The sequence below is a fragment of the Cnephaeus nilssonii genome, assembly GCF_951640355.1.
Source record: "Cnephaeus nilssonii genome assembly, chromosome: 21".
Taxonomy (NCBI): Eukaryota; Metazoa; Chordata; class Mammalia; order Chiroptera; family Vespertilionidae; genus Cnephaeus; species Cnephaeus nilssonii.
In genome coordinates, this window is record NC_137092.1 from 39,851,787 (window position 1) to 39,865,767 (window position 13,981).

The 13,981-nt window shown below is 45.9% G+C and overlaps 1 protein-coding gene across 4 annotated transcripts in view; it reads left to right on the forward strand.

Moving 5' to 3' along the window:
* NME7 (NME/NM23 family member 7) overlaps positions 1 to 13,981 on the forward strand; it is a 104,879-nt gene that overhangs the window by 72,046 nt on the left and 18,852 nt on the right. Inside the window, exon 12 of one of the 4 annotated variants that reach the window (XM_079761038.1) lies at positions 7,347 to 7,734. The exons of the other annotated variants lie outside the window; for them this stretch is intronic. Within the exon in view, the coding sequence (XP_079617164.1) occupies positions 7,347 to 7,526 (180 nt within the window). The 3' untranslated portion in view covers positions 7,527 to 7,734. Of the gene's footprint in view, positions 1 to 7,346; positions 7,735 to 13,981 lie in introns of those variants that run through there. 4 annotated transcript variants of the gene reach the window in all.

Sequence of the window (13,981 nt, forward strand, 5' to 3'; positions counted from 1 at the left end):
GTCACACAACAGAGAGGATCCTGGACCGACCACAATCCACTCTCCCTACCCCCCTCCAAGGTCACACAGCGAAGAGGAGCCCGGACCGTCCACAATCCACTCTCCCTACCCCCCCTCCAAGGTCACACAGCAGAGAGGAGCCGGACCGTCCACGATCCACTCTCCCTAACCCCCTCCTCCCCGTGTTATAATCTGAACTCTTCTCCAGGGCCCTGGGGCAGTGCTGAGTGACAGCAGGACAATTCAGCTTGGGGGCAAAATGCTACAGGATGTTGAGCCAGAATAGTTGGCCTCCCTCAGAAATAGTGAGGATGTGTGGATATTTACTTATATTTTATCCTCACTGGCTTCTACTTTTATTCATGAACTTGTCCCCCTCAGTTTTAGATGAAACATATAAAATTGTTTATTCCTCAGAACTCTCTCAACTAGCAGGCTCTGCACCATCAGCAGGGCAATGGTGAGGTCACGTGATTATTGATAAGCACGTTGGTTTTGCTGACTAGGTGGCCCAAATCCATGTGGCATGCAGATTTCTGTCTCCCAGTGGAGACGTAGGCTGGGAGGTCTGCCTTGGAAAATGATGGCCGATTTCTTTGAAAAGCCACAGATGTTCCTTCATGTGAGGCTGCGTGCAGCATCGGTACTCTTGTCTGGAACTGTTAGGTACTGTGTCTCACCTGGTGCCCCCCTCTCCCCGAGGCTCGACCACTCCCCAACCTCATCACGTAGCCCAGGTCACTTCTCGGGTGCACTGTGTGCCCACAGCCAAAGGGCTTTACAACTCTTTTCCTACATGAGTCAAGTTTCGTTTTTAAATTCCCATCGACATACAGGTCGGCTTCCATCTCTGTGTGAGCACGGTCTTGTCCCGTGGTTTCAGCCTTTCACCGCCCGTCACTCCATGTCGTCCACTCGTCCATCCGTGCTGTCTCGGTTCCCGCGGTGACTTGAGCGGGAGTGGGGGCTGGAATGGAAAAGGGTGTGTCATCTCTCAGTGGGGGGTGGGGGTACTGTTCTTCCATGGAAGCATCTGTTCCCTGCCTCCCCCCACCCCCACCCACTGTGCGGCTCTAACTGCCCGTAGGACAGCGAGTGACCCTGACACGAGAGAAGAGCCCCAGCGTCAGTAAAGCCAACGTGGGGCTGGTCCCGCTCACTGACCCTCCCAGCACACTAAGAGCCCGTTGTGTAAGGGGTGCACGCCGCCGGTGATAACTGCTGGACCCCTTGGCACAGCCGCAGAACCACAAGCCGCGTAAGCCGCTCCGTCAATGAGTAACCGCTGCAGGTTTAAGGTGGCAAAACAGTCCTTTGCTCGGACATCATTGAACATAGTTTCTGTGCAAAGTTCTCCGCTTGGCCTGGTACACATTAACTTTCCGTTACGGTGCGGTCAGCACCTGAGAGCTCGCGTCTGCTGCTTCCTCGCGGGACAAGAACGTAAGGCGTCGCAGGGGCCCCGGTGCGGCGCGGGCCTCCGGGCCACCGCAGTGTGCGCTCTCGGCGTCGGACAAAGAAGCCGTTGTTCCCTGATAATTTTCTGCAATCGACACCCGTGGTGACACTGATATCTTGGGCTCGCTTTTTTTTAGGATAAAATAACTTTATGTGTCTCCTGTGTTAGTAGCCTTTGCTGACAGTTATCCACTGCCGACCTCTGCTTATTTGCTGGCCTCCAGCCTGCCTTCTCCCCTGAGGGATAGTGTCTGTGGATTCTCTGCGATCCAGCCCTCCTACCATCCTTAGCATTGGTCCTTCCCTGTTCAAGTTCACATATAGTTGTCAAAGGCCTGTTTGTGCCATTCACTGTTCCAAACACCAGGGGGAACTCACAGGATTTGATGTTCTCTGGGCAGGACTGTAAACTAAATAGATCTTTCACATCAGGACCCAAGTGCTGGGCAGCTGAGCCTCCACTGGGTCCCCCCTCCCAGCGCGGAGCGGAGTCAGGGCGGCCCCTGGAAGGTACCAGCTCTGCCTGAGTGATGGTGGGAATGGCATTCCAGGCCGAGGAAACCGTGCGTGCTGGGGAGCCACGTGCAACTTGATATATTAGAATTTAAAATGACATTGGAGAATGGCAGGTGAGCTTGGAAGAGTAGCCCAGGATCATGTGAAGTGACTGATTCATAGCATATCTAGGAGCTTGAAATTTATCCATAAACTAACTGCCTGAGACTGTTTGCAAACTATAGTGAATACATTCATTTCCTTGGGGGAAAAAAACAAACAAAAAACATCTAAAGCTTTTATTAGATCTCTAAGTGTTCTACCACCCAAACATTGTTCAGAATATTTGCACTGGAAGGTTTTAAGTGAACGACCATACTGTTGGTTAATTAGACTGAAGTAAAGTCTTTCCATATCCATATTTCACGTAAGAAATTCAATATACAGACCTATGTCAGTTCAAAGGTTAAAGCTGCCAGGAAAATGCCTGTGTACACCAGGTTCTCAAATAATATCGTTTCATTCAATGGCGTTTCCCTATAACGTTGATGGGATGCCTGGGAACTTAACTCGTTTGTATCGACTGGCCTGTGGCACAATTAGCTGCATTTTGCTTCAGGTTGCAGAACCTATTGACATGTTAAGTGAGGACTTACTGTGTAGCCAAAACCAAACCTTAAGTTCATTCATTGAACAAACATACCCTGGCACCGTGGAGAATTTCCAGCTTTCTTCACCAAGAGTGTCACATTTCCATAGCGGGTCGTTCATAAACGGCCTGCGACGCTGCGGGGGGCGCTGAGGACAGCGGTGACCCAGAGCCTCGCGTTTAAGGAGGAAAGCAGACAGTCACCAGGTGATCACAAAGTGGCCAGTTCCAGCCGCCATCAGCTGTGTAGTGAGACAGGGGGAGGTGCACCAGGGGAACCTGACCAGAAGGGGGTCACGGAGGTTTTCTGGAGGGAATGACATTTGAACTGAGACCTGAAGCAATTAGTTCCGTGTCAGCTGGGGAAGGAGGAGAGGCCCCAGACCACGGCGCTGATGCAGGAACGCAGTGGGGGGACCCCGGGAGGCAGAGGTTGGGCCGTGCAGGGCCTGCTGGGCTGTCCCTCTGCTAACGAATACGGGTTTTACCCCGGGCACTGACATGGTCCGGTCTGTGCTTTCTGAGAGAGCTTCCTGGTTGCTGTGTAGAAAGTGGAAAGTGGGCTGAAGGGGGCCCGTTGGGAAGGAGTGACCAGATCATGTCTAAGTGTAAACGCTGAGAGTGCATCGGTGCCGTGCGCTGGGTTTTGGTGTGTGGCTGGTTATAAATCTGCTGTGTTCCTCTCAGCTCAGCCTTCCCCACAAGTGACCGAGGCTGGTGCCCCGAGACAGGCCGTCCTTCAGCTTTTCTCCCGTGCCCTCCGTGAGCCACACGAGAATTAGCGTTTTCTGGGAACCGGGCGGCGGCAGCGATGGCGAAGTCCTGCTCTACTTCCCTTTCTCTGTGCTAACACTTCATACTGCTAGGCTTTGAGGGGCTCACGTTCACACTTAACCCCTTGTTTTCCCAGAGGAGAGTGGCTGGCCTGGCGCTGGGCCGGTGTGTGGCGCTCCAGCCTCCTGCCCAGCGGTGCCGGGTTCTCCGGGGCGTCGCCTCTATGGCCCGGGAGCCGGCCGACTGGCTGCGGTTATCACTGTCAGGGCTGCAGGCGCTTCTGTGTTTCCTTTGGTTGCGAACAGAGGTGCAGTGTATTCTTTCCCGAAGGCTGGTAACAATGTATTGAAGACATCAAGCCTCTTTTTACTCCAACCTGAAGCTGAAACTTCTGCTCCGCGGGGCCCTGGGGAACCTGACCTCTGTCGTTCTGACGAAGCTGAGAGGTTGCAAGAGCAGCACTCCTGCTCCCAGCAGTGCAGAGTCCATGAGCTGACACAAGTGGCGACTAGGAAGAGAAATGAGCTGAGCTTTTCAGAACTTCCACTTGATTTGAACTTGAGTTCAAAGGTGAATCAAAAGTTTAAGTTGCATGTGCATGTTACTGTGTCCCACGGGCTTCACTCAGCCTTAACGAAACGCTAGCGCACGAGGTGGGCCCCAGCGCTCACCCCACCCTCTCCGCCCTCCGCTTCAGACTCACTTTCCCCGCTTGCAGAATAGAAATAGCGATATTTCAGCCCTGGCTGGTTTGGCTCAGTGGATAGAGCGTTGGCCTGAAGACTGAAGAATCCCAGGTTAAATTCTGGTCAAGGGCACATACCTCGGTGCAGGCTCTCCCCGGCCCTGGCCCCAGGCCCGGCCCTGGTTGGGGGCATGCAGGTGGCCACCAATCAATGTGTCTCTCTCACTTTGGTGTTTCTCTCTGTCTCTCCCTCTCCCTTCCACTCTCTCTAAAAACCAGTGGAAAAAATATCCTTGGTGAGGATTAGAAAAAGAAAAAAGAAAGAAAGAAGGGCATTCACATTAAGCCCTGGATGAGACGACCTGTGTAAAGGACTAAATCAGCAGAGCTCAGGATAGAAAACAGACCCTCGAGGGATTTCAGCAAGAAGGGGGTTTCCTACAGGGGAGACCAGAGAAGGGCCGGGGTGCCGCAGGGGCCCTGATCTCCCGCCACATCACTGTCCTGTGACCAGGGTCAGCGCGGCCTTGGTGCCGCCGCAGCCACGGTGCTGACTCCCCTGCCTCTCGCAGCCGCGAACTGAAGACGAGGCCGGGAAGGCCGGGGCCGGCCACTGCGAGCACCGGCCTCCGCCTCGCTGGCCGCAGCCACGGCCTAAGAAGGTAGCCTGGTCTCGCCTCTCTCCCAGATTTCACACGAAGCCAGCTAATGGTGGAGCCTGGTTTGTAGCAAGACCCTTAGCTGCCAGGGAGTTTGGGAAATATAGTTTGTAGCTTTCCGGCTACCAAACAGAAGGCGGATGGAATGGAAATTGAGATGTTGGTTGTGCCGCCGTTGTTATATTAGTACAGCCAGTCCTCGGTTACATCGGACTCGATGTACGTCATTTCGTGGTTATGTCGCCATCTCCCATTTATTCATAAAAACAAAAGTTCCGTCACTTCGACGTATGTACATATGTGCTGTATGGTTTTTATTATTTATTTACCACAAGTGAAGGTCAGGAATTGTTATCTTCCTGTTATCTTCCTTTTAAATTGTTTTTACTGCTCCACTTCAGTACTGCTGTGTATGTGCTTCATGTGAGTGACATAGGTGCTTATGTAGGTGGGTTCCAACTTATGGCAAAAATTGCCTTACGTCGTGCTGTAGGAACGGATCTCCGATGTAACCCGAGGACCTACTGTAGCAGGAGGACAGGTATCACTTAAGGTCAACTCCTAATTTACTATGTAACCTTTCATTAACCTTAAGAGGTTGATTTGCTTCTAAGGGAATGCACTAGGGTGCAATTAAATATAAATCCTTACGTTGTGAACCCATTGTTTATAAGACCCCTTTTCTCCCCACCAAGAGGTAGTAAATAAGGGAACCAAGTTCTTTTTATTTTATTTTTTATTTTATTTTATTAATTTTTTTACAGAGAGGAGGGGAGAGGGTTAGAGAGTCAGAAACATCAATGAGAGAGAAACATCGATCAGCTGCCTCCTGCACACCCCCTACTGGGGATGTGCCCGTAACCAAGGTACATGCCCTTGACCGGAATCGAACCTGGGACCCTTCAGTCTGCAGGCCGACACTCTATCCACTGAGCAACACTGGCCAGGGCAAGGGAGCCAAGTTCTGTGTATGGTCTGATTCAGTCAGCGAAGTTCCCTATTTACTGATGGGTGTGCTTTGCAGCATTCAGGTGTGAACAGCTACTTGGTCTTATTTGCTAACTAGAGGCTCAATGCACAGAATTCGTGCAAGAGGAGGCCTTCCTTCCCCCGGCTGCCAGCACCGGCTTCCCTCTGGCACCTGGGACCCAGGCTTCCCTCTGGCCGCCGGCAGGCACCCAGGACCCAGGCTTCCCTCGCAGCCCTGGCTTCCTCTGGAAGGTGGTCCGGTCTAATTAGCATATTACGTTTTTATTATTATAGGTACTTGGTTGGGGAATGTTTGCATCTATTTCCATGAGAGACATTGTTGTGTAGTTTTCTTTTCCTGTTGTGCCCATCAGATTTGAGTATTCGAATAAGGCTAGCCTCATTGAATGAGCTTCTGTCTTCTGAAGGAGATTGTAGAGAATTGGTATAATTTCTTAAATGTTTGGTAGAATTTACCAGTTTGGGCAGAATTCACTCATCAGAGCCTAGTGCTGTCTATTTTGGAGTTTATTATTTATTGATTCAATTTTGTTAATAGATATAGGCCTGTTCAGATAGTCTCTCCTTTTGCAGGTGTCTTTAAAGGAATCAATCCATTTCATCTAGGTTGTCTGATTCGTGGGCATGGAGTTTTTCATAACATTCTTCTCTTATCCTTTTGATTGCCATGGGATCTGTAGTGATGTCCCCCCCCCTTTCATTTCTGATATTAGTAATTTTTGTTCTTTCTTTTTATTTCTTAGTTGACCTGGCTAGAGGCTCCTCAGTTTTGTGGATCTTTTCCAAAAACCAACTTTTAGTGATTTTTTTCTCTGTTGATTTCCTGTTTTAAATTTTATTGATTTCTGCTTTCGTTTTTATTATTTCTTTTCTTCTGTTTAATTTGGATTTAATTTGCTCATCTTTTCTGGTTTTCTAAGGTAGAAGCTTGGATTAACATCTTGCTTTGTTTAAGCCTCCTGGGCAAATGCAAGTCTGTGTGCTCACATCCCGAAATTCCTCGCTGTTATTGCCACAGATGCACAGTGAGCTCCTTCTGTTTCCTGGGGACCCGAAGCTGTAAGAGACACGTGCATATGAAGCAATATTTTGTCAGACTAGTTATATCCTGTTCTTAATTCTTAAAATATATCCCCGTGATTTATCTTCCCATATAAATACAAATAGAGACCAGAAAAGAGAAGTTAGAGGCCGCAACAATTAGGAAAAATCTTATAAGGAGACTTAACTAGACATGAAATGGAGGTAAGAAAAGTTGAGCACTACACAAGGGGAGAGTATGTTGAGTAAAGACGTGGGAGAGCAATGCACATGTTCACAGACATGAGACTGCCCCTGCTGGCTGGAGTGAAGGGCTGTGCAGCAGGAACAGGTGTGGACGATGAGCTTAATTAAGCAGGTGGGTGCCAGAAGGTAGAGAACCCTCCATGTGGGGCTTGGAGTTTAGAATTTCGTGAACAGCATGGTCATTTCACATGGACACCCAATGCAGGTTTGTAAAACACGCCCCGTCTTTTTAGGGGGATGGTGGCTCTGGCTCCATGAGCACAGCACTGGGCTCTCCAGGGAGCGTGAGGTTACAGAATGTGGAGCCTCTGTGGGAGGAACACTTCTCCAATATCTCATTTATCGACAGAAACGCTGGCTGGTTGCCGGCAACTGGGAGTGCAGTAGAAATCCTGAAACGGATTTCAGCAGGAAAGTGACCGTTTTCACAAAATGCGTTGGTGGCATTTTCTGGACAGAAAGCGCTCTGGACCTGGCCGCTCCCACTGCCCGCCTGGAGTCCAGCGGCTCCGTCCTTGCTGTGACCTGATCTTAGACTCACCACCAAAGACTTAGTCCATCATGGGACTAATGAAGCATGAGCTACTGATAGGAATTAAATGAAAACAAAGATGTTCTGTATGAGTCACTCGGTGGCCACATCTGAGTGCCGAGTTGCTGGACCGTCTCCACACTAAATCCCCAGCGATATTTAATGGCGTGGTAATGGGAACCAGGTAAGAGGTCATGGAAATTAGCTTCATTTCATAATGGCTATACCCCAAGCATCACTGGGCATCCACCAGCATTATCATTTCTGGTCAACAGTGTTTTAAATTGTACTCAGGTTAAGAGAGGTTCATTTGTACCCATGCTTTTCTTGTGTCATCAAAAAAGAAGGATATAGTTTTTAAAAGAAAGATGTAAATAATGTGTTTATACACTAAAGGAAATGAAGCAAAGAATATGTTTTCTATGCAAAGGGACACGTAGAGATTTTCACTAGTTCTTTGGGAATGACCGCAAAGCACATGATAAGCGTGTCATCGCTGGGGATTTTATGACTAATTCCATTCCCATGAGACGAATACATATTATTTTTCTTCCTCCAAGCACATGCTGTCTCAGCCGTTCAGTAACTGTCACTTCGGTTTAGGGAGCATTTTTTTTCCATTATAGTCAAAGGTTAGATTCAGGTTCCCTAACTTAAAACATGATGCTGTACATTTAAATCCATAGCTCTAGACAAAACCAATAGGGAATAACCTATGCAAGTAGAGATCAGTGTTTCTAACTTATTATTTTGCATATTAACTTCCAAATTAGAAGCATGGTCGAGTTTTACAGTGTTGCTGGAAGGGCGCAAAAATCCCCTCCACTACCAACTAAACCCACAAAGAGAGAAGTAGGAGGTTCGTGGAGATTACAGAGCAGCGTGGACTAGCAGTCCCCTGGTATTTGGTGAAGGTAGAAGCCCTCAAGGCTGATGTACTTACTTAATCTCAGCCTTAGAGTCCAGAGCCCGTGGCTCATTCTTAACACTCCTTTTTAACCAGCGGTTAGGTTTCCATAGGAGCTGCAGGACCTCCTTTTTTTACATGCAATAAACATTAATATTTCAAGAAAAAAAGATTTTAGATATAATAATATTACCAAAACTGTACTAACATAGAATAATATCACAAAAGTTGTAGGAAATATTAAAAATCTGCAAATAACAGGATTGCTTCTATTATAGTCTAAAATATTTTTCCCCTCTGGCTCTATTTTTGTTCATCAGTTTATGTTGTTCATTATATTCCACAAAATGAGTGATATCATGTGATACTTGTCTTTCTCTGACTGGCTTATTTTGCTTAGCATAATACTCTCCAGGTCCATCCATGCTGTTGCAAATGGTAAGAGTTCCTTCTTTTTTACAGCAGCATAGTATTCCATTGTATAGATGTACCACAGTTATCTATTTTTATTTTTTTTTTGCTGGTGGTGTTCAAACACAAACACACTTTTTTTTCCATTTTTTTATTAAGGTATTATATGTGTACATATCTTACCATTGCCCCCCCCACTCCCATACATGCCCTCACCCCCCAGAGTTTTGTGTCCATTGGTTATGCTTATATGCTTGCATACAAGTCCTTCGGTTGATCTCTTATCTCCCCCACCTCTCCCTAACCTTCCCGCTGTAATTTGACCTTCTGTTTGATGCTTTACTGTCTCTGTATCTATCTTTTTGTTCAACAGCTTATAATTTTCTTTATTATCCATAGATGAGTGAGATCATGTGGTATTTTTCTTTCATGGACTGGCTTATTTCACTTAGCATGATGTTCTCCAATTCCATCCAGGTTGCTGCAAATAGTAGGAATTCCTTCTTTTTTATGGCAGCATAGTATTCCATTGTGTAGATGTACCATAGTTTTCTGATCCAGTCATCTGCTGACGGGCACCTAGGCTGTTTCCAAATCTTTGCTATTGTAAATTGTGCTGCAAAAAAACAGTGTCTTGATAATATAGCTTGATATCTGGTATTGTGATCCCTCAAACTTTGTTCTTCTTTCTCAGGATTGCTGTGGTTATTTAGCATCTTCTTTTATTCCATATTAATTTTTGGAGAGTTTGTTCTAGGTCTGTAAAATATCCTGTTGGTATCATAATGGGGATTGCATTGAATCTATAGATTGCTTTGGGTAGTATGGACATAATGTTGATCCTATCAATCCATGAACACGGTATATTCTTCCATTTGTTTATGTCTTCCTCTATCTCTTTTTTCAACATCCTGTAGTTTTCCGAGTACAGATCTTTTACCTCCTTAGTTAAGTTTATTCCTAGGTATCTTAATTTTTTGTTGCAATGATAAATGGGATTGTTTTTTTAGTTTCTCTTTCTGTGAGTTCATTATTGGTGTATAAAAAAAGTCATAGATTTCTGGGTGTTAATTTTGTATCCTGCTACATCGCCAAATTCATTTATTAAGTCTAGTAGTTTTTTGATGGAGTCTTTCGGGTTTTCTATGTACAATGTCATGTCATCTGTGAGTAATGACAGTTTTACTTCTTCTTTTCCAATTTGAATTCCTTTTATTTCCTCTTCTTGTCTGATTGCTATGATTAGCACTTCCAGTACTATGTCTAACAGGAATGATGAAAGTGGGCATTCCTGTCTTGTTCCTGTTCTTAGGGGAAATGGTTTTAGTTTTTGCCCATTGAGTATGATGTTGGCTGTAGATTTGTCATCTATGGCCTTTATTGTGTTGAGATATGCTCCCTCTATTCCCACTTTGCTGAGAGTTTTTATCAAAAATGGGTGTTATATTTTGTCTAATGCTTTTTCTGCATTTATTGATATGATTATGTGATTTTTGTCATTCAGTTTGTTTATGTGATGTATCATGTTTATTGATTTGCGAATATTGTACCAGACTTTCGTCCCTGGAATAAATCCCATTTGATCATGGTATATGATCTTTTTATTATATTGCTGGATGCGATTTGCTAATATTTTGTTGAGGATTTTAGCATCTGTGTTAATCAGGGATATTGGCCTGTAATGCTCATTCTTTGTAGTGTCTTTATCTGGCTTTGGAATTAAGATAATGCTGGTCTCATAAAAAGAGTTTGAAAGTGTTTCTTCCTCTTGGATTTTCTGAAATAGTTTGAGGAGTTTAGTTGTTAGTTCTTCTTTGAATGTTTGGTAAAACAAGCCGACCGGACCTGGGCTTTTGTTTGGTGGGAGTTTTTTGATAACTGCTTCTATTTCACCAGTTGTTACTGGCCTAGTCAGGTTTTCTGATTCTTCCTGATTCAGTTTTGGCAGATTGTATTTTTCTAGGAATTGACATATAGTTGTTCATAGTATTTTCTTACAATCCTTTTTATTTCTGTGGTGTCAGTGATTACTACTTCACTTTCGTTTCTCATTTTATTTATTTGGGTCCTCTCTCTTTGTTTCTTGATGAGTCTGGCTAATGTTTTATCAATTTTGTTTATCCTTTCAACCAGCTCTTGGTTTCATTGATTTTTTTGTATTGTTTTTTTTTTTAGTCTCTATGTTATTTATTTCTACTCTAATCTTTATTATTTCTTTCCTTCTACTTTGGGCTTTTCTTTTTCTCTTTCTAGTTCTTTAAGTGGTAGTGTTGAATAGTTTATTGCTGATTTTTCTTGTTTTTTTTTAGGTAGGCCTGTTGTGCTGTGAACTTCCCTCTCAGGACTGCTTTTGCTGTGTCCCAGAGATTTTGGGTTGTTGTGTGTTCATTTTCATTTGTTTACAGGAAGTTTTTGATTTCTTTTTTGATCTCGTTGGTAACCTATTCATCCTATATAATAAAAGTCTAATATGCAAATCAACCGAATGGCAGAACATCTGGCGGAACGACCAGTCGCTATGACATGCACTGACCACCAGGGACAGACGCTCAACACAGGAGCTGCCCCAGCCTGCAGGCCCCAGGCTGGCCAAGGCGGGTGCGAACAGGGGCAGAGGGAGGCAACTGGCAGCAGCGACGGGGGAAAAGGCTGGCCAGTGGTCAGTGGCAGGCCGGCCAAGGCGGGTGCAAGCGGGGGGGCCGATCACCCCACTGGTCGCCCCACAGATTGGCCCTGATTGCCAGCCAGGCCTAGGGACCCAACCCATGCACAAATTTTGTGCACCGGGCCTCTAGTTGTTTATAACATGCAATTTAGCCTCCATGTGTTTGAATGTTTGGGGTGTTTTTACTGTAGTTGGTTTCTAATTTCATTCCACTGTGATCTGAGAAGATGCTTGCTATGATTTCAATCTTCTTGAACTTGTAGAGATTTGTTTTGTGTCCTAACATGTGGTCTGTCTTTGTGAATGATCCATGTGCACTTGAGAAGAATGTACATTCTGCTGTGTTGGGGTGAAATGTTCTATAAATGTCAGTTAAATCCATCTGCTCCAATTTGTCCTTTAGGGTCTCTGTTTCCTTGTTAAGTTTTTGTCTGGAAGTTCTATCCAGTGAAGTCAGAGGGGTGTTAAAGTCCCATACTATGACTGTATTGTTGTTGATCTCTCCATTATATTCCTCTAGAAGTTCCTTTTATATATTCAGATGTTCCTATATTGGATGCATATATGTTTACCAAGGTTATATCCTCTTGTTGGATAGATCCCTTTAGTATTATGTAGTGACCTTTCTTGTCTCTTCTGATGGCCTTCATTTTAAAGTCTATATTGTCAGATATGAGTATTGCTACTCCAGCTTTTTTTTTCAACAGGGTAGGGCAGTTGCTTCTGCCTGGAGGCTAATTGTTATTTTTAATCTCTTAATTGGCCCCAGGGCAAGGTGTTTTCCAATAGGGTGTGTCAACTCTTCCCCCCAGGCAAGGCAAATGTCTATGTGGGAAAGATGTCCTCCACTGCGTGAGGGAGTGACTCAGCCCAGGAAACTTGGGGTGTCTGCCTTCTAAGCTCTATCCCCCGAGTCCGCAGTCCTGGCTTCTGCTCTCACAGCTCCAGTCCACTTCACCCTCCCTCTGTTAGAGTACAAGGTGAGTGGCTCCACAGGGAATTTTGTTGGTTGGCCCTTTAAGAGGGTGCCTGAATTTTCTGCTGTTACTCTCTGGCAGACAGTACCTCGCTGCTTTTCACAGCCAGATCTTATGTATACCCTCCGCAGTTTTGTCCTCTCTGCTCGGGACCCAGCTTGGGGAGTAGATTCAGAGTTCTCAGTGGCACCACCCCCGCCCCCCTGAGCTGAGTTATCTCTCCAGGACTTCAGTTGCCATCTGTGGGTGCCAGGCCAGCCCTTTTGCACCTCGGCCCCTCCTGCCAGTCTCTATGTGGTCTCCACTTTCAGTCTTCGGGTGCCAGGGTCTCTCCTGTGTTTTCTGTTGATTATTCAGGAAGTTTTTATGTATTTTAGTTGTAATACCAGTTTGTTCCTGGGAGCATGTCTGTGCAGCATACACTTACTTTGCCGCCATTTTTAATTTATGGCATTCAATTCATTTTTTTAAATATTTTTATTGATTTCAGAGAGGAGGGGAGATGGAGAGAGGGATAGAGACATCAATGATGAGAGAGAATCATTGATTGGCTGCCTCCTGCACACTCCATACTGGGGATCAACCCTGCAACCCGGGCCTGTGCCCTGACTAAGAATTGAACCGTGACCTCCTGGTTCATAGGTCGACGCTCAACCACTGAGCCACACCAGCCGGGCTCCATTTTTAAAGAAAGTAAAAAAGGTAACAATTAAAATTGTAGATTTTTATGTCTTGGTTTTGTTCTATTCTCATAACCTCGCATAATTTAAATTAAAGTTTCAATAGAATGTCCCTTTTTTTTTACTAAAAGAAGATATTTTAGATTTCCAGGGTCAGAGATGAGGGTAGGCCGTCCTCGATGCCCAGATCCTGTGTTCTTAGGAATAGCTCTTCTTGATATCATCACTGAGGCTGCCTGTGGGTCAGTCCTCTTTTCATTGGCTTTCAAGCTTGGGGTCCCCACTCACCCGGCTCAGCTTCCTGCGTGTACCAGCAGCACAGGGCGCATTGGAGGGTGCACGGTGGTTAATGTCACCCATGTTAGATGCTCAAACACATTGTGGTTCTGACCCAATAATACAAATAAGTGCAGCATTTATCCAGAGTATTTTAGTCCCTCTGACTCACTGTGGAGTCAGGCCGCTTATGAATTACTGTTCCCAACATCAGACACTCTCGTTGGGGAGGCTGGAAAATTTTCCATGATGCTACAACAGAGGATTCAGGAAGGTGGTGTTCCCTTTTACACACAGCTGACATTTTAACCCTAACCCGCTCCGATGCAGTGCCTGTGCTGCGTGTCAGAGGTCACTCTGATACGGCCTTTGCTCGTGGAGCTGGCTCTCCCAGGCGGCAGCAGCGCCAGAGTCGGAGGAGCGCCCACTGAGTTGGCACTGCAGGCGGCCTTACAGCAGAAAAGGGGCTCAAAATAGCGAAGCGTTTTCCCTTCTCGCTTGTCCTGTGAGATGCTTCAGAACTTTCCGGAAGAAAG